Here is a 17,332-nt window from a genome sequence, read left to right as displayed (position 1 = left end):
TGGGAGAACAGTATCGCAAATGGTCAGCTGCATTTTTGTTTGTTTGTTTTTCATAGCATCTGGTGGTAAAGGCCCACCCTGATTAGCAAAAACCAAGCCAGTTTGTCAAATAACTGAGCATTCATTTCAAGAGCCTGGAGTGCCTGTTCCTAGGGTTGGTCTCTCTACTTATGTTTGATTCACTAATGTATTTAGCACAATATAGAAGAACACAGTGTCCCATTAGTGGTTACTTGTTTTCCAATGAAATAACCAGTTTAACCACAATCACTGTATTTGCCAAGTGGTTGCCTTAGAAATATATAGACAGAGCTAGTCTAACTCTAGGACTATTTTCTTGTTCCCTCCATCTTCTCAGATTTCAGCTCTGAGAGCAGGCAGTTAGAAGGGTAGGCAGAAAAGTCTACCAACTATTTGGTTAGGTAAAAAGCCTGCACTGGATTGGGCCAGATCTTCAAGATGGCTCTGGGGTCTAGATCAAGAGGGAGAGGCCACCTTACAATATATAACTTGGGTTGGATTTCTGGCCCTTCCTTACAAAGGTGGCATCTAACTTTAGAACATGGGAGGAATAGAAATGCAATATAGTATAACACAGTGATCAAAAATGGTCAGTATGAGGTGGCATCTGGCTCACAGATGTATTTTATTTGGGAAATAGAATGCTTTTTTAAAAAAATGAGCCAATATTTTAAAATTTGAAGATTTTACTTAATATCCATACTTGGGTTTCTTTTGAAGATACGGGGCCACCCATGCTCCCTTATGACAAGAGTCAGCTGGAGCGGAGTGGTGACTGATCCCTCAGACAGTCTGTAAGAAGCACCACCACTCCCTATCACGTCCCAACAACAGACACAGATTTCATCAATGTATCATCAGGACTGCACTAATGCTTCATTGTTGTGGAGATCTATTTCTCTATGCCCTTCTCTCTGTCAAAGGAGGGATCATGGAATTCAGCCCTAGAGTATGAGTTGAAAGGAAAATTTCTCTGTGGGAGTAGAAAAAATATTTATTTGCCAAGTCTGTTTATTCATTTGCGCTGTCTGACTGCTTCGGGTATTTGAGGTTTTGACCCTTGCAGAGAAAGCACAGACAAGAAATCCTGAGACCCAAGTTCAGTTCTGACTCAGGGCATGATCATGGACAAGAACATGTCTAGTTTTCTCTGTTAAACATTTAACAAATTAACATGACAAATACACAACTGTTTGTAAAATTACACAGAGAACTACATTGCCTGAGATATTAAAACTGTTGGCAAAAAGTTCACACGCAAGGAAAATCCCTAACAAAGGCAAACTTAGAGTTGAAGAATTTTAGGTTCTATGATCATTTTGCTAAGACAAAGCTATTTTATTGCATGATGCATTTTTCTGTATTAAAATCAGCTTCATGTATGAGTCTTGAGGCTGTATTTCATCTTGCTTTGCAGATAAAGACATCATTAGGCACAGAGAAATGGTCATCACTTGTCACACCTGCCTTTTTACCACTAGTATTTACTTGTAGTATCACTTTTTTTTCATCTAAGCTATTCCAATTCTTCATTTACCTAGTCTTTTAATTTAAAGTGAAAACATTTTGCCTGATTTTTCCCAGCCTTAAAACTATCATGAAAATCTAAGGAAAGAAGAAAGCCCAAACTAAGTACAACCAACATTCCTGGAAGAAAATATCTTTTTTTTTTTACAACTTAATATTAGTTTTATGTAGAACAATTTCACTTACAAGTGGATGAATTCAGATTTAATGCAGAACTAGCTTAATCAGTTTTATTCACCATCAATGCTGGTTGCTTTGTGCATTTTTGTAGTTTAATTAGTTCACTTATTCATGAAACTAATGTGATATATGGCTACCTTCTGCCAACCACCAATCTAATAATCAGGATACAAAGATAAATGAAAGTCACTGCCTATGAGTGGAGGACGGCATGCCAATATTCTAATATGGCCTAGACTGGTAAATTTCTTTATAGAGTCAACAAATGAACTAATTGAACACCTACTCTGTTCTAGTGCTAGTAAGTAAGCACAGGCAATTAAGACAGATGTAAACACTGTCCAAATGGAGACTATGTTCTACTGAAAGATAGGGACAGTTAATAAATAAGTATAATAATTACAGAGAGATTAGTAATTTGAAGGACTGATTTAAATAGAGGGTTTAGGGAAAACCTGGTGGTTGAATTTAAACTAAGACATAAAAAAAAGAATCAACAATTTCTAAGTAAAGAGAATAATAAAGGCAAATATTCTATAGTGAGTAGAGCATCATATGTCAGGAATTGGCAAGAATCCAGTGAGACTCCACTGGAGTAAACATGTAGGAAAGATGTGTAAAATGAGGATAGGGAGCTAGGAAGTAGGGAGAATCAAACAGGCTGTGGCAAAGGCTTTAGATTTTATTCTAAACACAATGGGAAGACACAGAAGACTCAGGGTACTAATGTGATCCTATTTGCTTTAAAAGAAATCATTCAGGGATTTTACTTCTTATATGGATTGAATAACTCATATCACAGAAATTCTCCCAAGGATAACAATTATAAACACTGCTCAGAATATATTGAATAATTCTCTGTAGACACTGGAAAGGGACCAAAACCAGGTAGAAGATGGAGAGGAGTAGAGATGTGTAAAGAAAAATACATCACTACATATGTTTCCTGATTTTACAGATTTTTGCCTGAGGACATGCCCCAATCAAAGCCATAGAGGACTGCTAATACTCAGGACATATGCAGTCTTCTGGACTAAGAAATGAGAGGTCAGAGTTCAAGGCAACCATAACAGCTAGTAGTAAGGTGGGGGTAGTGGGAACCATAGAAAGGGAGCTCAGCATTATGCACATAAATGCGACACTAATCTCTGGATGATTTCTGAATTACATTATAAGTAACCCAGCAAAGAACTCAAGAGAGATTTCAGAAGGTGCTAGCACAAGAGAGACAAAGTCTGGAGTTCAAGTTGAGCCAAATAAATTATCTTTACTAAAGCAAACAAACAAAAAATCAATACTCGTCAGAGAAATGAGAATCCAGTGTCTTAGAATATACCAATGTTATAAATATGACCTCATATTACTAGACATAGAGAAATAGAAAAATTAACCTACCTTTAGAGAAAACCATTTAATGAACAATGACCCTGAGATGACACAGATGTTAGAATTAGAAGACAAAAAATTTAAAGCTGATAATTTAACAGTGCTTAAGGATGTAAAGGATAATATTATCATAATTAATAAAGAGAGAAAATAGCAAAGAAATAGAAACTATTAAAAATGAAAAGTCTATGGCTACCATCAACAAATGACAAGTGCTGACGAGGATGTGGAGAAAAAGAAACCCTAGTACACTGCTGATGGGAATACAGACTGGTGCGGCCAGTATGGAAAACAGTATGGAGTTACCTCAAAAAATTAAATATGGAACTGTCAGTTGACCCAATGATCCCACTTCTGGGACTATATCCTAAGAAACCCAGAACACCAATCAGAAAGAAAATATGCACCCCTATGTTCATAGAAGCACAATTTACTATAGCTAAGATCTGGAAACAGCCCAAGTGCTCATCAGTAGACGAGTGGATAAAAAACTGTGGTACATTTATACTATGGAATATTATGCAACAGTAAAAAAGAAGGATCTCTTACCCTTTGAGGCAGCATGGAGGGACCTGGAGAGTATTATGCTAAGCAAAATAAGCCAGTCAGAGAAAGACAAGTATCATATGATCTCACTCATATGTGGAATCCAATGAACAAAATAAATGCATGAACAAAATAGATCCAGAGACATGGAAGCATGGAACAGAGTGTGGAATCTCAGAGGGAAGTGGGTGGGGGTGGGAAGTGATCAACCAAAGAACTTGTATGCATATATGCATAACCCATGGACATAGGCAATAGGGTGGTGAAGGCTGGAAGTGGAGGGCAGAGGTATGCTAGAAGGGGTCATTGGGGGGAAAGGGATATGTAAAACTTTCAACAATAAAGATTTAAAGCCCCAAAAAGGAAGAAAATTCTACTTTTGGTAAATATAATATCTGAAATAAATATTTAGTGGATGGGCTTAGCAGCTAACTGGAGGTAACAGAGAAAAGAGTCAATGAACTTGAAAACAGACCTAACAGAAAGAGTATCTAATTGAGGAGGAGAGGGAAGAAAAAAAACCCCACCAGAATCCCTCAGGGGCCTGTGGAATACCAGCCAAAATTTTCAAATATGTGTACTTGGAGTTACAGCAGAACAAGAGAGAACAAATGGAGTAGAAAAAGATATTTAAATAAATAGATGCTAAAAATTCCCCAGACTTGGTGAAAGACAGAAATCTACAAATTCAAATCTGGAGGGAGAAGGATAAATCCAAAGACCACCACACCTGAGCACACCGTACTAAAAACCAGATATTAACAGAAAATCTTAACAATAGCCAGAGAAAAATAATACACTGTACACAGCAGAAGAATAATACAAATGATGGTTGAGCCCTAGCTGATTTGGCTCAGTGGATAGAGAGTCAGCCTGCGGACGAAAGGGTCCTGGGTTTGATTCTGGTCAAGAGCATGTACCTTGGTTGCAGGGTCCTCCCTGGCCTAGGCCCTGGTTGGGTGCAAGTAGGAGGCAACCAACCGATGTGTTTCTCTCACATCGATGTTTCTCTCTGTCTTTCCCTCTCTCTCCTCCACTTTCCTTAAAAATCAATGGAAAAATATCCTCGGGTGAGAATTAACAAAAAAATAAAAAACAAATGATGAGTTGACTTCTCATAAGAAAAAATGATGCCTAAAACGTATATAGAAATGCAAATAAAATTCTGAAAATCGCCCTAACTGGTTTGGCTCAGTGGATAGAGCGTTGGCCTGCAGATTCAAGGGTCCCAGGTTGGATTCCGGTCAAGGGCATGTACCTTGGTTGTGGGCACATCCCCAGTAGGGGGTGTGCAGGAGGCAGCTGATCAATGTTTCTCTCTCATTGATGTTTCTAACACTCTATCCCTCACCCTTCCTCTCTGTAAAAAAATCAATAAAATATATTTTAAAAAATAAAATAAAATAAAATTCTAAGAGTTTATAATATACTAGAGGCCTGGTGCACGAAATTCATGCACTGGTTCAAGGGCGGGGGTGGTGAAACAGGGATCCCTCAGCCCGGCCTGCGCCCTCTCACAGTCCGGGACCCCTTGGGGGATGTCCACCTTAGGATCGGGCCTAAGCCGGCAGGGGACATCCCTCTCACAGTCCAGGACCCCTTGCTCCTTACTGCCTGCCTGCTCACTGCTCCTGACCACTGGGCTCATTGATCCTTAGGTGGGAAAGGCTCCCATTGCGCTCGTCAGCCATGAGTGGCTTCTGGCCGAGCGGCGCTCCCTGTGGGAGTGCACTGACCACCAGGGGGTAGCTCCTGCATTGATCGTCTGCCCTCGGTGGTCATTGTACGTCATAGCAATCAGTCGTTCTGGTCGGCCCGCTGTAATGGTCGCTTAGGCTTTTATTATATAGACTAGAGGCCCGTTGCAGGAAGATTCCTACAAGAATAGGGCTTCCAGCGGCTGGAGCGAAGCAGAGAGGGGAGCGAAAGCCACTGAGGCGGGCTTCGCTCCCACTCTGAGCTGCTGCAGCTGGGTTTCCCCTCCAGCTCCCAGCCTCTCCTGCTGGGTTTCCCCTCCCGCTCCCAGGCACTGTGGAGGGTTTCCCTTCCCACTCCCAGGCACTGTGGAGGGCTTCCCCTCCCACTCCCAGGTGCTGTGGCGGGTTTCCCCTCCTGCTCCCAGGCACTGCCCATCCGGCTCGCAGCCGCTGTGGCTGTGCTTGCCCTCCCACCTCCGGCCTCCCACCTCCACAGCCTTGGCTTCGTTTTTGTCCTCAAGGCCTCTACTTAGCTTCCTTCTGTACCGCTTGGCCTCCATGTTGTCCTCAGTCTTCCCTCTCAACTGGTATATGCAAACTAACCGCCATCTTTTAGCTTCTATAATTGAAACATTGTATCTTTTGGAGCTGTTGCTTCAGGAGCTCAGAGCTGGGCGGCGGCAGGTGGGGAACCTTAGCTTCCTCTGTCACTGGAGCAAGCAAGCCTCATGTTCCGCTTCAGCTGCCTGGCTGCCGGCCGCCATCTTGGCTGGCAGTTAATTTGCATATCTCACTGATTAACCAATGGGAAGGGTAGCGAAGTTACGGCTAATTACCATGTTTCTCTATTATTAGATAGGATAGTCAGATCAAGTGGCCAAACAGGTTTTCGATGCTTTAAAAAAAAAATTCTGAAAATTGAAAAATATTCAATTTAGCCAAAAGAAGGCAGAAAAGAAGAAACAGAGAAAAAAACAGGCATAATAAATAGCAAAATGGAAAACCTAAATCCAACCATATTCATCTTTACATTAAATGTAGACAGATCAAACACTCTAAAAAAGCAGAAATTACAAGGTTATTGAAAAGCAAGACTCAACTCTAAGATGCACTTGACATAGAGTGTGAAAGAGAAAATGGTTTGGCCAATGGTGCTGGGAGAGGAGGTGGAGAACCAAAGATGAACTGGTGATGTATATTTTGGACTTAGAATCAATAGGACTTTGTAATGGATTGGATGTTGGCAGAGAGGGGAAATGAGTTAAGAATTAATCCTAATTTTCTGGCTTTAATAAAATATAAATGATGGTGCTCTTTACTAAGATGAAGACAAATAATGGAGGGGGTATATCAGTTACTACAGTCAGAAACCTGGGAGTAATTCTTGACTTCTTCCTCCCCCTGCCTCCGTGACATCTAATCAATCTTCTACATTGATAACAATGCTATCCTTCAAAAATGGACCGCTCTCTTTTCTGTACACTTCATGTCTACTCCATCAGGAAATCCTGTTGGGTATACCTTCAAAATAAATAAAAATCTGACCACTTTTTAGCAGCTCCCCTGCCGCCGTCTCTCAGCTGGATGATAGTTGGATTACTGCCTCTCTCTGGTCACCTGCTTCCATCTCCCCCACTCTCACCCCAGAGGTTATTCCCAACATAGCAGGGAGCAGCAAGAAGCATCCCTTAAAAACCTGTCTATTGTATCTCTCGTGTGCTCATTAGTCTCCAATGGATTTCCATTTCATTGGAGTAAAAGCTAAAATTCATACAGTGGCCCCTGATTACTAGGTGTATCGGTTAATAATGCGTATTTTTTTCAATAGATGGAGTTACACACATGTCGATATATATGCAATTTGCTATGTATGCTATTTTGTTGTTTTGACAACAAGCTTCAAAACTTCATATGTCAAATCTTCTGAAGGTGTTAACATCATAGATATTTTTATGCTTAAAAATGTCGAATTTTGTGCCAAAAAAAAGAACATTTGTGGGAAGTCTTAATTCATTACTTTATTTTGAAGAAAAGTGCTGCTGAAGGTTATCATACTTAAGGAAGCTTATGGTGAACATGCTCCATCTCAAGATACTTGTGAACACTGGTTTAAATGCTTTAAAAGTGATTATTTCAATGTGAAAGACAAATAACGTCCAGGTCAACCAAAAAAGTTTGAAGACCAACAATTACAAGCATTATTGGATGAAGATGCATGTCAAACTCAAAAACAACTTGCAGAAAGATTAAACATTGCTCAGCAAACAATTCCTGATCGTTTACAAGCAATGGGAAAGATTTTAAAGGAAGGAAAATGGGTGCCACATCAACTGAACAAAAGACAAATGGAAAACCGAAAAGTCATCAGTAAAATGTTGCTTCAATGGCACAAAAGAAAGTCTTTTTTGCATCGAATTGTGACTGGCGATGAAAAGTGGATTTATTTTGAGAATCCCAAATGCACAAAATCATGGGTTGATCCAGGTCAACCATCAACATCAACTGCAAGGCCAAATCGCTTCGGAAAGAAGACAATGCTGGGATCAGGAAGGTATGGTGTATTATGAGCTTCTAAAACCAGGTGAAACCATTAATACTGATCACTACCGACAACAAATAATCAATTTGAACCACACTTTGATCATGAAACGACCAGAATGTGCCAGAAAACATGGCAAAGTAATTTTGCTTCATGATGATGCACCATCACACACTTCAAAACCAGTTAAAGACACGTTAAAAGGTCTTGCCTGGGAAGTATTAACGTACCTGCTGTATTCACCAGACCTTGCTCCTTCAGATTACCACTTGTTCCCATCAATGGCACACACACTTTCTAAGCAGCACTTCAAAACATACGAAAAAGTGGAATATTAGGTCTCTGAATGGTTTGCCTCAAAACAAGAAAAGTTCTATTGGGGCGGTACCCAAAAATTACCTGAAAGATGGGGGAAATATGTAGCTAGCGACGGACGTTACTTTGAATAAAGCATTTTTGATGTTTCTCTTGAAATTATAGTGTTTTCTTTGATTATAAAATCTGCATTATTAACCAGTACACCTAGTACCTCTTTGAACTTATTCCTTACAACTCTCATTTTGGTTCACTCTGCTCTATCCATGTGGCCTCCTTGCTATTTCTGTAATGTCCCAGGCAGACAACCTCCTCAGGATGTTTGCACTGGTTGTTCCCTAGGCCTGGTAGGTTCTTCCTCCAGCTTTCCTTTCCTTCCTTGTTGTTTGTTTGAATGTCATTTCAATGAGGTCTACCCTGACCTTCTTTTTTAAAATTACAAATTGCTTGCCTGAATCACAAGCTTTCCTTCTCTATTACTTTGAACAACTTATTTCATGAAATAAGATTCATTTACTTATTGCTTTATCATGTTCTGTGTATTATCTGTCTCCTCTTGTTACTCTGTAAGCTTGACAAGGGGACAGATTTTTGGAGGGGGAGACAGAGAGGCTGTTTTAGTCACTGACTTTTTTTTTATTCACAACAGTGCCTAGCACATAGTAGGCACTCAGTAAATAGTAGCTGTGTAAATAAATATCACTATAAGAAGATTAGACTTTATTCCATAGATCATTGGAGAGCTATCAAGAGTGACGAGGTCATATCTAGGTTTAGAAAGATTGCATTAACTGCAATCTTTAGAGAGGGTATTGTGGACTAAGAGTCTGTACCTTCCCAACATTCATACATTGAAATCCTAATCACAATATAATGGTGTTGGGCGCTGGGGCCTTAGGGAGGTGATTAGGTCATGAGAGTGGATGGAGTCCATGAATGGGATTAGTGCCCTTAGAAGGGTCTGAAGAGTCCAGAATTCTACCCTTCAACCATGTGAAGACACAAGAAGATGACCCTCTGTAACCTGGAAAAGGGCTCTGGCTATGCTGACACCGGATCTAGACTTCCATCCTCTAGAACTGTGAGAAGTAAATTTCTGTTGTATGTTAGCCACCCAGTCTATGCTACCTTGTTATAGCAGTCCCAACTGACTAAGACAGGAATTAGAAGGGAAAAGAGTAGAAGCAAGAAGGGAATTGGCTGTGTATGAGTCCAGGTTGTTTATAAAAAATATAGTGAACGCCTGGGCAGGAGGAGAGATCCGGGAGACATTTGTTTATGCAGAGTTGGTCCTTGTATCCATGAAATCATTCCAATTAGCTAATGGGAAATGCTGGGGACACACCTATGTCTACACATAGATCCTGTCAATACTGATATGCGTACGTCTCTCTCATGGCCTCACAAAGCCTGCCAACTGCATTTGCTTCACAATGCTTGAACAGAAAGTCACTAACTGACAATAATTGATTCTCAAGGGAATCTATGTATAAGAGAACTCTAAGACACACTCAGAAACACATATCCATACAAGTCAGACCCAGTTCTGGAAAGGTCTGGGGCTTGTGGGAGATGACTTGGGTTTGAATCAGCCTCTCCCATTTACAACTAAAAGACCTTGATCAAGATCCCTTACTGTTCTGTTTATTCTGTTCTATTTATTCACTAGTAAAATTGACATCATAACACACATCCACATGGTGTGAAGATCAGATAAAATACTGCATCTGAATAGGGCCCAAAAGCGCTTGGCACTTAACAGATATTCCCAGCAGGCTGCAGGGCAGTGCAATTTACCGTTATGTGCAATAATAAATTATAATTATCAGTTGTATATCCAACTTTCCCATAAGATAATGCAGTGATTCTCAACCTTCCTAATGCCGTGACCCCTTAATATAGTTCCTCATGTTGTGGTGATCCCCAACCATAAAATTATTTTCGTTGCTACTTCATAACTGTAATTTTGCTACTGTTATGAATCGTAATGTAAATATCTGATATGCAGGATGTATTTTCATTGTTCGCGACCCACAGGTTAGGAATCATGTGATAATATTCTCGACTGCCTCAGAGTAATCACAAATGAATGAATGAAGGAAGGGATGAAATTACTACCTCCGTAACTAGTACAGCACTGTGAATACTGCAAGCTCTTCACACATAGACTGTCTTCCTAAGGCTAGCCCCAGGCTGACTGGCATTGAAAATTAGGGAGGAGGCCAGGCAAACTGCTACATTGTGACCCTGTGGCTCAAGTTCATAAATTTAAATTCTGGGTTCAAACAATTCAAAGGTAAAACCCAACCCAAGGTGATGATCCCAGAAAGCTAATGTCACCACAGGGGTGCTCAGAAACTTGCTGTAGCCTTCCTTCCCCAACACCTCCCACAATAAAAGTGACTTCAAGTAAGAGAGGAAAGGGTGCGTGGAGAGAGAGATGGCCAAGGTCCAGTTGGAAATGAGCTCCGCATCTGGATGCAGTGAGTTTAAGTTCTGTGGAAAAAGTCTGGGCTAAAAGCAATGTGTTTTGCACAAGTGTTCTGGAGAGAGTATTGACAAGCACGAGACAATCCTTGATGGGAGCTTGACTGATGTAACTGAAATCAATCATCTGTGGGGTACGGGTGTGTGCTTTTCTAAGGGAAATAAATATTAGTGGCACAAGCTTGAAATGAGTAAAAAATGAGTCCAAATCTCAGTCAGATGAAACAGCAAGGGTTCCAGAGCCAGAAAAGATCCTATCCTATTTTTTCTTCATCCTGAAGTTAACCAGATGGACATTTTTTGCAAAGTACCAATTTATCCACATGCTTGGAATGAAGAACTTGCTTTGTGATGAAGATCTGTATTTAATTGTAGAAATGAGACAAAATATCTATTTTTCAAATCTAGAGTTTATATCATTTTTGTTTTTCTAAACTCTCTTCTTTTCCCCCCTTGGCTTCGCTTCTCATCTCCATTCTCCTCTCTCCTGCTTTAGATGGTGTATTTATGACTGTGGTTAGAATATACTGGGGACACTGTAATAATGAACAGACACTTTCAGACGTGGCATATGAGAGACGATGTGCATATGAAACAAAATATAAAAGATGCCACTTCCTTCTAGGGTGTCCTCTATGGCGGCAATGCGCTGTAAAACCAGAGATCAGAATTCATAAAAGAACAAAGGAGAATAAGGAAAGGAAAAGGAGAGGTGAATTGCAAGGGAACCATGTAAAAAGACCACTGTGAGGGCATCGGTAATCTCTCCAGGCCGTGCTTACTACTCCAGCTTTCAATTCCTCAACGTGTAAAACATGGACAAAATCTGTTCCTATCTTACAGGGGTTTTGAGAGGACTAAATGAGATAGTACGTGAAAAGCTCTTGGAATGAAACCTGGGAAATAAGCCTTCAAAATAGCAGGCATTGTGACTCTTTTGAATACCATTCAAGGATTAACAAGATTATATACACAAATCCTTCCCGTAGATATACAACACACTCAGTAAGGTGCCATGATGGTTGTTGCTGTTATTACCATCATTATTGTTATTCTTATTTTACTTTTTGTTTCTATCTCTTTGCTTGCCCTCCCTGGACTGATGTTTTAGTAGACAGTCTGTTTTCTTCTTGATTCAGATTTCACCCCATTATTCTAGTGTTTAGATTTCCTAAGATTTCACTCTTCATAAGCCATGAGTCAATCATGCCTCATCCATATGTCCAAGGAAACTATAGATATAGAACTGCCCAACGTGGAACTACAAATGCAACCTGATTGCTTGATGGTGCAAAATCAACTAACCAGATAAAGGCCTAGAATTCCCATGACTCCTATGGAAAACCATCCTGAACTATTATGGAAGTTTTTTTTTTAATGGTAAAGAGGTTACCATTTTTATTTAAATTCTGGCTCAGGAAGGAGGAATAAGCAACTCTTCTCTGCAATAACATAACGTTTGGATGTAGATGGCTTATATCCATAGCAACAGAGCAAACTTGGAGTCAAATACTGGGAAAAGCATTTCCAGACTGACACAGATGTTCAATTTGCATACTAAGCCTCTGAAAACCCGTTGATGGACAGCTCCATGGACAATGCATCCGGCACAAAGGCTTGGTTTACTGGATCCTTATCCTTGTTGTAAAAAGCCTCTGGGCTGTGTTCTCTATGAGTTCTGGGTCGGCTAAGGGTGATGGCACCATGATGCAAGGTTAAGAAAGGCTATATTTCAGTAATGGGTTTCAATGTGTCACAGAAAAGGAACAGATATTTACATTGAAAGCTGTATAAATACATGGCCCTGGTTTAAACAGGAGAATGTAAAGCTCCAGTCCCAACGTGCCGTAGACATACAGTGATGTCTTACTCCCCGACATTTCCAGCACTGGTTATGAAGACCAGTCAGATGTTATTTACTTTACACTCACTGAGTTTGCCTACTAGACAAGGAGCTCCTTAAAACCAGGGAGTGATGGGGGTCTAACTCATTTAATTCGTCTCTGTAGCCTGTCACAAGAGCAAGGGCAGAGAATATGCTCTTTGAAGCCATCCACCACCTATGCTTCCCCTGACTCTGAAAGTGAATTTGAGGCAGCTAAGCATAAAATAGCAATACACTGAGAAATGGACATTAACAGGTACTTGCATCTCCATCCAGCTCTGGATCAGATCACTTCTTAAAAATATTTTTTCTTTGGTTCTTTTTTGTCTTTTTTTTTCTTGGATCAGATCACGTTTTAAAAAATATACATTCGTATTAACTTCAAAGAGGAAGGGAAAAGGAGAGAGAGATAGAAATATCAATGATCAGAGAGCATTGATTGGCTGCCTCCTGCACACCCTGCACTATGGATCGAGCCAGCAACCCGGGCATGTACCCTGACCAGGAATCAAACCATGACCTCCTGGATCATAGGTCGATGATTTACCACTGAGCCATGTCGGCTGGGCAGATCACTTTTAATTTGACTGAATAATTTAGAAGAGTTGATGGGGAATCAGACTATAAACAGATGATTTCTATGTAACATAGTAAATGTGAGGTTGGGTAGTAAGGCTAAGTTTCATTTTCTCTTGCCTTCCAGGTCTAATCCCTCTGAGGCCAGCCGATCTTACCTCAGTCATCAGCGCCACCGTCCTCATCCAAGCCCTCATGGCTTTTGGTCTATGGGTGAACCTACTAAAACTGGCCTCCCTGCCTCCAGCCACATGTCCTCAGGCCTTCTTCTCAGTGCTGCTAGCCAGAGGTTTTATGACTGAGATCTGAACATTCCTGTCCATTTTTCCAACCTTTCACTGGTTCCCCTTGGTCTTGGTCGAATAGATAAAATTCAATTCCTTAGCATGCTTTACAGGGAATTCTTATGATGTGGTCCCTGCCCAACTCTCTTTTATGGTAAGTCATTCTTCTAAGACAAGTTTATGCCACAGCTGAAATTCTGGACCATTTTCAATTACCCTCAAATATGCCTTGTTATTTTCACTCCCATGTCTTTGTTCCTATGCCAGTTCTCCTGCCTACAAGAGTGTTCCTACCCTTCTTTCCTCGTTTGTTCTTATTTATCGTATAAGGCTCAGCGCTAATGCCTTCTTCCCTGAAAAGAGTCTCTTAACCTTGCTTTGTGCCAACTCTGTGCCTTGTACCTCTGGCACAGTGCTCAGTTCATGTTTCTGGATCTCTGTCTTCCCTGTTGGACAACTGCAGGCATTCGACAAATTTTCAGCAAGTACCTTCTAAGAACTGAGCTGGATACAAAGAGAAGCATTCCTGCCTTTCAGGAGCTCACAGATTCCTGGAAAAGGCAGATTAGTAAACTAATAAGCATAACAGAATGTGGTAAGAAGTAGAGTTGTGTCTTAAAGGACAAGTAAAAGGATCAAGGTGGTAAAGAACTCTTGGAGCAGGAGAAAAGCACACACAAAGGCACAGAAGAGTGGAGTAATCTAAGTCCTGGGGAAGATATGAGGAAGACAATCTAGCCTTGGTGACAAGTACAGGTGTGGGACTGGAGGGGAAACACCACAAGGGAATGATGCACACAGAAATCTGCTGAACTATGTCCTCAGGGCTATGGAGAACCAGTGAAGGATCTGGGCCGGGGAGTACCGTGGTCCTTTTCACAAAATACAATACCAGTCTTGCTGTCATGATGAAAGGATTGTTGGGTGAAAGATAGATGAGAAGATGGGTTAGTTATCACCACCCAGACTGACATTTATTCCTTTGGCAAGCATGTGCTTCGTATGCTCCACAGGTTAGACTGCACACTAACAGAAAGTTAATTCTTCTGATTTAGGACCCTGCAAACCTCCCAGATTCTCAGCGTATGGGTAGTGTGACAAATGAGCTGGTCATGGGTGTAAAAACGTTACAGATCATAATGAAAAAAGTGTCAACTTACCAATTTCCCAGTCACACTCTGTCCACCTTCATTCAGCCAGAACCCAGGAACCATGGCTGAGAAATAAGGGCCCCAGACGCCTGGTACGAAAATCGGGTCTTTGCTGATCTGGAAAGAAAGAGACAAGGCATGTGAAAATATTGACCTTTAGGGCTAGAAGGAGCCTTCTCGTCCTCCTGTCTAGTGATTACATGACTATGGCATTTCGCTTCTTATTACAGCTTTCATGGGAGGGAAGTCACTCCCTCTAAAGGAAGGGCATGGTTTCATCTGTGGAAACCTTTCTGATAAATCCACCTAGATGCCAGGATAGCAAAAGAGATCAGTGTGGGAAGGAAAGAATGAAAACGTTCCTTGCTGGCTCCCTCTCCATGGCGGACTGATTGTGAACATGATGCCCATTTCCCACCTACCCATGTATCCACCCCTTTGCAAAGTGGCCTTGCAGCTTCTCTCATCGAGAGGTGGGGTCCCCACCTCTTGAACCTGGGCCAGCCTGGTTGTTTATGGCCAACAGATGAGGTAGAGGGGACACTGTGCCAGTTTTCCAGGCCTCACCCTCAAGAGGCCTGTGTGTTTCTCTGCTCCTCCTCTGGCTCCTCTACCTCTGCCATGAGAGCATGCCCAGGCTCGCCTGCTGGATGGAAAGTCATGAGCAGAGCTGCGTCAGCCCAGCCGTTGCAGGTGACATTTCACATATATGAGAGCAAAAACAAGATCAGCAAACCCTCCTAGTCGACAAGCTGCTAACAAGCCCATATGACCAGAACCACCCTGAGGGACGTGTGAACAAAAACACGTCTTATTGTACGTCACTAAGATGCTGTGTTTGTTACCTAGCATTTTTGTGGTAATACATAACTGATACATTCCCTTCCTTCTACCAGCACTTACTAATCACCCCACAGCATGCCATCTCCCTCTGTTGGGTCCTCGGGACACAGAGATAAATTAGAGTTCTTATTTTCAAGAAGCTGCCTATCTAGAGGGAGCTCCACAAGGAAACGAACAAACAAAACACAGGGTGGCCCAGCCGGTGTGGCTCAGTTGTTGAGCGTCGACTTATGAACCAGGAGGTTACGGTTCGACTCCCTATCAGGGCACATGCCTGGGTTGTGGGCTCGATCCCTAGTAGGAGGTGTGCAGGAGGCAGCCAATCAATGATTCTCTCTCATCACTGATGTTTCTATCTCTCTCTCTGAAATCAATAAAAACATATTTTAAACACACACACACACACACACACACACACATACACACACACACACACAGTGTGGTCCACAGGATGGTAGAGAAAAATAGAAAATGTGGAGGGGCACCAGGAGTGAGGAGGGAGGTGGTCCTGAGGTGGCTTCTTAGAGAATGGACATGAGCTTAGACTTAGAGGATTTCGCCAGTTGAGGTGAAACAGTAGGACTTCGTAGAAGATTGTGGTTCTGCTGCTCAGAAACGTCAGCAGGAGGCTCTGCCTGGTTCTGTCCAGGGAGCAAGATCTGAGTGGACTCCTATTTGTGCTCAGGCATTTGGAGTCACATGCTTCTCATCAGACATCCTGGGGAGAGCAAGGCAGCAGAGACACAGCAATATGCTTTCCACAGCACTTCCCAACACTCCCAGGCCCTGCGCTTGTGGAGGAACCGAGTACAGCTTGTTTTGAGGGAGGAAAAGAAAGCACATTTGTATATTTATGAGTGCTTTAATCCTCTGCAATCAACCTAAATATTTAAAAATATTTTTGTGAAAGCTGTTTGCATGCTGATGGCTATCTTGGCCTCGAGGCTGCTCTCTTACCCGAAAGAAGAGAGTTCATTCTGCTCTGCTGACGACAGGTGTCTGTACAGGACACTGGCTTCCCGCTAATAACGGTGCTGTTGGCAACAACAGCAGCTAAGATTGAGTGGGTACTGACTTAAGGCCTTATTTTAAGGACATTACAGGAATGAAGTCACTTAATCCTCATAAAAATCCTGAGGGAAGATTCTATCATTATTACTATTTTACAGGTGTGTAAAACTGAGGCAGAGAGTTAAATAAGATGCCCAAGGTGATAAAAATACAAAGCAGCCAGGCACACTCTACAGGTTCTAGATACGGCTCTGCCAAAATATGGTCATGATTTTAGGTTGCCGCTTGAATCCTTCATTTGCCTTTCAAGGGCAGAAAGCAAGAGCCATTAGAACCAACAGGGACTCACTCAAACAGAAGGAACCTGGCCTTAAACACAAGTAGGTCAGGGAATCTTCATTTCCAAAAGACTTTTGATAGGTTTTCCCTGATAGATTTGTGAAGAAACAAGGAGAGAGCATGATTAAGTCAAAGTCCTATCTTGATTCTATTCCCAATTGCCATTCTAGCCAGTTCTGGTTTCTCTTTTTTATGAGGATTAAGTGATTTAATTCCTGTACCATGCTTATAGGGGATCTCACACAAGGCAATCTTTCTGGGCCTCAGTTTACTCATTTCCAAATGGTAGGAATGATATGAATGTTGGAGAATTTTTTATAAAGATTAAATAAGCTATCACATGTAAATAGCGTATCATTTGTGTTAAATACCAAGCAAACCTTAGTTCTCCTTGAAATGTGGCATGTGTGATGGACCAGTCAGGTGACTGGGTTGAATGATCATATCCTTGCAACCATGCAAGGAGGTCTCTAGATTCTTCCTTGGTCTACTGAGTTAATATTCTCGATAATGAAGCAGAAGAGGATATGGAAGCAATCTTATAT

The 17,332-nt window shown here is 41.4% G+C and overlaps 1 protein-coding gene across 5 annotated transcripts in view; it reads right to left on the bottom strand.

Moving 5' to 3' along the window:
* FGGY (FGGY carbohydrate kinase domain containing) overlaps positions 1 to 17,332 on the bottom strand; it is a 402,080-nt gene that overhangs the window by 120,328 nt on the left and 264,420 nt on the right. For all 5 annotated transcript variants that reach the window (XM_070405226.1, XM_070405225.1, XM_070405229.1 and 2 more), the window contains exon 9: positions 14,604 to 14,711. In XM_070405226.1, coding sequence (XP_070261327.1) covers positions 14,604 to 14,711 — 108 coding nt within the window. The remainder of the gene's footprint in view (positions 1 to 14,603; positions 14,712 to 17,332) is intronic.

The sequence above is a fragment of the Myotis yumanensis genome, unplaced genomic scaffold (assembly GCF_028538775.1).
Source record: "Myotis yumanensis isolate MYYU_CA2020_CCGP unplaced genomic scaffold, mMyoYum1.0.hap1 SCAF_2, whole genome shotgun sequence".
Lineage (NCBI taxonomy): Eukaryota > Metazoa > Chordata > Mammalia > Chiroptera > Vespertilionidae > Myotis > Myotis yumanensis.
Note: the sequence above shows the minus strand (reverse complement) of the source record. Positions and strands in the feature narration are given on the sequence as shown.